This window comes from Eurypyga helias, unplaced genomic scaffold (genome assembly GCF_000690775.1).
Source record: "Eurypyga helias isolate BGI_N326 unplaced genomic scaffold, ASM69077v1 scaffold6442, whole genome shotgun sequence".
Taxonomy (NCBI): domain Eukaryota; kingdom Metazoa; phylum Chordata; class Aves; order Eurypygiformes; family Eurypygidae; genus Eurypyga; species Eurypyga helias.
Window position 1 is genome coordinate 1 of NW_010235193.1, and position 7,731 is coordinate 7,731.

General features: G+C 42.4%; 1 protein-coding gene across 1 annotated transcript in view; it reads left to right on the forward strand.

Annotated features, from left to right (window-relative positions):
* Positions 1-1,000: 1,000 nt before the first annotated feature.
* ABCC6 (ATP-binding cassette, sub-family C (CFTR/MRP), member 6) overlaps positions 1,001-7,731 on the forward strand; it is a gene marked incomplete at its 5' end in the record, with an annotated part of 24,577 nt that continues 17,846 nt past the window's right edge. The window contains 9 exons of the mRNA XM_010146654.1: positions 1,001-1,177; positions 1,504-1,629; positions 2,264-2,401; positions 3,473-3,598; positions 4,145-4,206; positions 4,975-5,106; positions 5,618-5,830; positions 6,679-6,856; positions 7,305-7,466. Coding sequence (XP_010144956.1) covers positions 1,001-1,177; positions 1,504-1,629; positions 2,264-2,401; positions 3,473-3,598; positions 4,145-4,206; positions 4,975-5,106; positions 5,618-5,830; positions 6,679-6,856; positions 7,305-7,466 — 1,314 coding nt within the window. The remainder of the gene's footprint in view (positions 1,178-1,503; positions 1,630-2,263; positions 2,402-3,472; positions 3,599-4,144; positions 4,207-4,974; positions 5,107-5,617; positions 5,831-6,678; positions 6,857-7,304; positions 7,467-7,731) is intronic.

The window sequence follows — 7,731 nt, forward strand, 5'->3', positions numbered from 1 at the left end:
CCTGCGCGGGGCCGGGAGGTTGTACTTCCATCGCAGGTGGCCGGTGTTGCGGCCTTTGCCGCCTGGGGACAAGCTTTCTTCATCCGGTTAGAGTAAACCCGGTGAGCGTTGCCTAGGTCGTGCACGCCGGCTGCACTGCTGGCAGAGTACCGAAATCAGGGACTTCATTGTCCTCAGAAAGCACCTGCCAAATGACCCACTGCACAAACACCTTTAAAAGGGCTCTAATGAGTTGATCAGGCCAGACTCTGGTGTGTTGATAAACTCCTTGAGGTTGATCAACCCCCGTAATCTGCGAGCAGTTCCATGATTCCTCTTTTCTTGAAGCGATTCCTTCCCTCTTGCCTTGCTTTGTATCAGATCTTCCACACAAAGGATTCAAAGCACCTCCACCGGCTGCTGAAGAACAAATACCCTTGCCTGCTCGTCTACACTTGCTGAATTTTTGGTATTACTGCATTAGCAGATGAGATCCAACTGTTTGTTCAGTCAAGAAAATTACAAATGGATCATAAATACAGCTGGGGAAATCCAGTTGCGATGGGATTTATGCACTAGGAGGCTTCTTTCCTCTTAATCTCCATTTCACAGGTCGTTCCCTAGTGACTACTCTGGTGATTCTCAAATGCCAATAATCTTTTTCATTCCTAGATTACTTATTCCACATACAGTATCTTAAATTCATCTGTTGGGTTTTTTTTTTCCCTTCTCCAGTTGTGACACATCCTTTCTTTGGCATCTTTCATTTTTCCAACCCTTTTCTCTTTCTACTTCTATTCCCTCCAAAATGCTACGGATGAGTCCTCCCTCCCTCACCATGACGCCTTACTATTCTCCAGCAGCCCCTCCGTTGCCAAATGGTAATTACAGCTGAAACACTATATCAAATTCCTCTAACGTTATTATAGGTGTCAGTTGTAGCATTAGCAACTTGCATCAGCTGGTGAAATCCTGCATATATTAGCTTTACTGTTTCACTTCTGTGTTGATTCTGTGACAGGACTGGAACCAGACATGGTACACAAACAGCCCAAGATTTACCTGGTGTTTTGAGAGTACAGTCATTGCCTGGATCCCTTGTGCCTATCTTTGGATCTGTTTTCCTTTCTACTACTTGTATCTTCGACACAAAAACAAGGGCTATATCAGGATGTCTCACATCTTCAAAACCAAAATGGTAAGGGTGGAGGTTTATCCTAACATTATCACAACTTCGATGCTGAACTTAATTTTTCTAAATCATTAACTCTTCTAATGATCCATCTCTGTGGTTGCTTTGACAGTTACTGATGCAGGTAAAGTCAGTTTTAAGAAGAACTATTGTAAGATCTTCTTCCCTGTACTTCCATTTGGTTCCCCACTACTTCCAGTGACACTCTGTATCCCAAACCTGCTCTTCCACCTCTCCAGTCTTACCACCCAGACTGCCTGGAGCATTCAGTTTGGTAGATTGTCCCATCATCATTTCAGTCCATTCCAACGTGTTTGCTGTCTCTGCCCCAGGTCCTCGGATGTATCCTGGTAATACTGTGTTTTTCCAATGTTTTCTTCGTACTGTGGGAGATAAACCAAGGAATCCCACGGGCTCCAGCATTCCTCATTAGCCCTGCTGTGGTGGGAATCACAATGGTAATTCTTCCTTGTTTTTGTCTGTGTGTGGCTCAGCTTAGCCATCCTGGGGTGGGTACCGTATTTCCCACGTTTCTCAGTATCTCTGAGCACAAAGATAGCTGTTGGGGAGCAGAAGGCTGGAGGCATGCTTCATAAGCTCCTGCTGTGTGACACAGCCGGGGTTTGGAGTTGGGGCAGACGACTGGGCCTACAGCTATGGTATAGAGCCCTGTGGGCAGAGTACACCTCCTAAGAGCCCAGGGAGCAGTAGTGCTTGGAAGGAGGTCTTACAACAAGACAAGATCCAGCTTCTCATAACAACAGTGTACATAGCATGGTTTAGAATGAAATGGATTTCTGTTCATCCTAAATGCCTTTCCTCCCCTTCTGTCATTGCATTTTCACAGCCTAGATCCTCCCAGCCTGCTGGCCCACTTGTGGATTTACTATGTACCCGTTCTGCAGAGACACCCTTGAGTGCAAAACTGCACTCAGTTTTAGCCTTTTAGGAACAGTACTGCAGCTGTGAACATCTTGAAATGTTTGGGCAAGAAACTAACTGATTTTCCTCTATTGTATGTATTAATTTCATAATAATGTTTGGCATTCCATTACCAGCTATTTATTTGGACAAATTTGTACTTCCTCACAGATGCTTGCCGTGTTCCTTACCCAAGAGGAAAGAAGGATGGGTGTCCAGTCTTCAGGCATCCTGTTGATATACTGGCTGCTGTCATTCCTGGCTGCAGTTGTGATATTTAGTTCCAAAGTCCAACATGCCCTGGAAGGAGTAAGTGAAATCACATGTCTTTAACATGCAGGGGTATGAAGTCTCTAAACAACAGTGCTCTTTTTGCCTCGCTGATGGTGAGGTGGAGAACAAAATTCCTCTCAAGATATGTTTTGAGAATAATGATTGATGATACTTTGTCATCCCCATCCACGTTATCCCTTTCAGTACAGACGGAGTGTGGTTTTCTGAGAGCTCAGCAGATCTCATGTATGAAAAAAAGCAAACTGAACATAAAAACCGGCCTTATGACAGATTTTGTATCAACATAAATATATTGATATATTATACATTTTTGTTATTCAGGTGTTTGCGGTGAATGTTTATTTATGGAGGAGTGCTGGCTGGGTTTACACATCTGAGAGAGTGTCAGTGGCCGTTTTCCTCAGGCAAACAGTTTTACCTTTCCATCAAAACAAGGAATAACAGAAGTTTGTGTTACCTGTGTGTTTAAGTTATAGGGGAAAAACATGAGGCCACTGAACAAAAAACAGTTGGGAATTTGTTTGTTCCTGTTGTGTTGGACAATTCTCGGGTACCAGGTCTCTTGTAGAAATAACACTTTGCCACTTCTTGCTACCAAAATACAGTTCCAGAGATACTCTGACTTTTTTTCCTTGGTTTTTCTTTCTCATTCACAAAATTAATTACAGCACCCATGAAGGAGCCCCTTAGACACACCACTGAAATAAAAACTGGCAGCTGCTTTATTGTATCAACAACTCACCCCACTAGGTGAGCAAGGAGCTTCTAGCCCTCAGAGCACCTTAGGTTCCCTGACTCATGATGCAGTGTGGCTGTCTGACTTGACTAGTCTGCTATGAAGCCTCACGACAAAACTGTCACTATAAATAACAAATGTACAGTGCCCATTATTTGGCATTTTCTGATATTCCAGTTTCAGGAGTTACCTATTTAAGTAGCTCTACATAACTACAGTTTAAATAAATGCACCTCATGCTTCGAACCAAAGCTCAGAGCTTATGGTTGGTAGAACACGAGAAGCCATCTCTCTCTGCCGACTGCACGTGAAGGTTCGAACCTCATTCTCAACTGTCTTCTGTTTCCTAGGGCTTCTGGGAAGACCATTTCCGCCACGTTACAACTTACCTTTATGCCAGCCTAGTGCTAGGAGAACTTGTGTTGTTCTGCTTAGCTGATCACCCTCCCTTCTTCTCTAAAGATGTCAACAATCCTGTAAGTATAACGTACCTTTTCAGAATGCATTGCTTCGTTGCTCAAACAGGAATTTAAACATGAGTACCTGGGAGATGCCATCATTCTGTATGAAGGCCGACAGTTTTAAAAGGTAACTGGCAGAATTTGAAATAACAGTACTCTGTTTCTCTATATAAGTTCTGAAAAAAGCTAAAAACCTTTTCAATATATACTCATTTATTTTCACTGAAACCAGTAGATAGGGCTCACATTGCTTCGCCATGCTCTCCTGTGCAGCAGTACTCTATTTGAGGTTTGAGCATGGCAGAGCTCTGTGCTTCAGAAATGTCTTTGGGTATGAAGAGTGATATTCTTTGTTCATCTGAGATGTCATTCAAAGTCTAATTCTCCAAAGTTTTCCGATCCTGTTGATCCTCTACAATGCCTTTACACTGTCAGGGCCAATGAATGTGGGGGCGTGTAACATTGCTTGCTTTTCCTGGGAAATCACAGAAGGAGATTATATTCATCTGACACATGGCCTTTTCTCTATATAAATATCACCCATGTTTTTCCTCCCATCAGAATCAGTGTCCAGAAGCCAGCAGCTCTTTTCTTTCCAAAATCACATACTGGTGGTTCTCTGGGTAAGAAAACAGAAAAAGACGTGGGTTTGCTAGAATATCGGAAAAAAACAGCAGCGTAAGAAGAGGATGTAGATGACAGCCAGAAATAAATATCTCAGCCCCTGAGTTAGCTTATGCAGTGAGGATTTAAATGCTTTCTCTGGGGATTTGAGGTATTCCCACAAGGTCAAATTATAAAAATTTACCTCACTTTTCTCAGAGTAGTTCAAAACACAAATTTATGATTCTAGATAATTCTCTTCCCCCTTCCAACTACCCTTCCAGTGCCCTCTCAATCCTGAAATAGATTTCACCAACCACAGCCCTATCTGTCTGCCAGACCTTCCTATAACAAATGCTGGGCAAGAGGAAAATACTGAATGAGGACACTGGCCCAGCTTGCTGCTTAGCATTCAGAAGTAAAATTATTACAAACCTTGGGCCTAATGTTCACTGTGATAAGGCCTCGTCTGTGCTTCACTGAGCCACAGAGTAAGTTAAACTGAACTTTGCCCCCCACTGTACAAGATCCAGCTCTCAGTAGGGACTAAAAATTAGGGCTTACTTGCAAAACCTCGTTATGTTGACAGAAGATAGCATAGGGATCTGAAACGAAACTGCTGTTCCTGAACATTCATATTTATTCTGGGGAAGGACAGTCCCAAGCAGTGTTTCATGTAAGTCCCTATGTGCTCGCTGTGGCACACTAGCAAAGCCCGTCTGTTTTCAAAATGTTACGTGCACAACAAATCCTTCTGTGCTCACCTTACAGCAATCTGTCTTCTCTAGGCTTGTCTGGAAAGGCTGTCAGCAGTCCTTGGGGATGCATGACTTGTGGCCCGTGAGGAAACAGGACTCCTCTGAAGAAATTGTTGCCCGTGCTCAAAGAGAGTGGAAGAAGTATCAGAGCAGAAGCCAGCAGTAAGTACTTGACCTAGGGAGTGTCACAGACTCACCTGCACAGTTGGTCTCTTGCCTGTAGAGGATATAAGCAAATACATGGAGTGCTAGACAGACTGCTTCAGCACATAGTCAGGCTCGGAACATAAGATCTGCTAGATGCTTCCTATCTGAACAAAAGAATGGTTGAAAGATTCAATCCCACCAAATTATTTGTCCATTAAACAAGAAGAAAAGGATAGCGTACATAAAACAGTCCAAGTAACGCTCTGCTATGAAAACTTGGGAGTCTTTTCAGCGATTGAGCACTCAGTGAGTGAATTCCTTCTGCAAAATCTGATTTTAAATGTTGAAATCTGCTGGAGAACATTTTTCCATTCCTGGAAACATGGAATTGTAAGTTTTTTGTGAGAGGGACCTTTTTTTGATGAGCATTTAACTGGATGTGGCATGAGACCCAGTGTGAGACATTTAATGAGATTCCTGAGCTTTTTCCCATTGTGGCTAGCTTTCTCATTGTTTCTTTCTTTAGAAAAATGGAGTCTGCTACATTTAAAAGGGGTCAGAAGAGTAAAAGTGGCATAGCAGAAGCTGAAGAGACAGAGGTTCTACTGCAGTCAGAGCACAGTCAGAGTGGGCCCTTACTGAAAGTGTTTTGGAACATGTTTGGAACCTATTTCCTTTTCAGCACTGTCTGCTTAGTTATCTGTGATGTCTTCTTGTTCTCCATCCCGAAGGTACTGAGGTATGTGCATATTTATAATGTCTTTCTGTCACATGTACGAGATCGCTGCGTGCGTGAACTCACACAGAGGTGGACACAAACACATCTTTTGAAATCTCTGACTGCTGATGAAAGGAGCTGCATTATCCTTTGTGCTAAGCCCACAGTCAACTCGGGGGGGGGAAAACAACAACAAAAAATCAAACCACTGTCTAAAGCTGTGCACGCTTTCTCCACTGCTGTATTCCAACAGTGGGAAGGACAGGCTGCACTAAGCCTTTTGACAACTTTACTAAAACTGGAGTGAGGTATTTGATGGTTCTACATCACATCGTTTGCACTGGCTGTCAGCCACTTGCTGTAGTCTTCGGGCTCCGTGTTCCCTGACAAATTATGTAACACAGCTGTGCATCCCACACATCTTAAATAGCTCTTTAGTCAGTTGATCTAACGCTTTGTGGATTGTGTTGGTACAACACAAACCTCCATTACGGTATATTTTAAAGGCTAAAAATCACTTCTTAGTCATTAAGAGTAGTTCTGGAAATGTCAACGACATCCTTAGATTATGGCTCCCAATTTGCCTATTTCTGACAAATTCCTGACATTCAGGAGCCATCCTTAACACTGAAAATGAAGTCTCCCCCGAGAAGATGCTGAGATCAGAGATTGCTTCAAAACCAAGAGTGACTAAATGTCAAAAATCAGGATAAGACATGGGATACTTAGCATTTTTTCCGATTCTGTTTTACTGATTAACATCAGCCAGAGAGAATACAGAAAAAATCCCTGGTATTTCTGCATCTTTGTGTGTCTGATATTTTATCAGTTCTACATGAATTCCTCAGCATTTTGCTCCTGTCTTGCAGCCTTTTCCTGGAGTTCATTGAAGATCAAGAAGCGCCTAGCTGGCACGGTTATTTCTATGCCTTCACTATGTTCCTTTTGGCTTGTCTCCAGACTCTGTTTGAACAGCGCTATATGTACATGTGTCTTGTCCTGGGGTTGAGACTGAAAACTGCAGTAACAGGGCTTGTGTACAGGAAGGTGAGCCTGTAGCTTCCTTTTCAGCCTCATATTTTTCTAGCCCTACATCAGTAGTTATGACATCGTGAAGAACAACATGCCAACAATGTCAGGGGAGGTGTTATTAGAAACTACTTTTAGAGTGCAATTCTGGGCTGTATTCATCTCTGCACGGTATGCAGAAGGGATTTTACTATTTGTTCTTGAGCTCTACCTCTGAAGGAAATGCCAAGAAAAGGGGAAAAAGCAACATAAACTTTCTTATGCTGTTGATTATGGTTGGGGAAAGAAGTAAATTCTTTATCTTGAAGTCACATATCCCAGACACCAGTGTGCTTTCAGTACCTCGGATTTGACTTTTTTTGTCCATCTCTTTTTCTCTTTCCTTACAAGGAAAAGAAGGTGGTTTGATTTTTGGACCAAAGTTGTTCTTTGATGACACCTTTCCTTTCCTCTCCACCCCATCTAGATCCTAGTTATGTCGAATGCATCAAGGAAAGCAGCAACAGTAGGTGAAATTGTTAATCTCGTGTCTGTTGATGTCCAAAAGCTAATGGATCTGATTATCTATTTTAATGGGACCTGGCTTGCTCCTATTCGGATTATCATCTGCTTTGTCTTCTTGTGGCAGGTAAAATACCGTGACAGTACCTACCAATCCCTTTCTATTCTAGATAACAAAGAAAAAAAAGTTTTCAAAATTCTGCTTAGAAAAAACAAAAAGGCTTAGAGCTTTGCTGGTCTGAACAACCTGAAAATGCTGCATTTTTCTTAGCTCTTTAGCATGGTGGATTCACTCTTCTTTTTAGAAGATACTTTTACTGGTATAGAATCCTTACCTGATCCTTCACTTCATTTTCTCACCTGTGTATTCAGCATTCAGTCTCTTGTAGGGA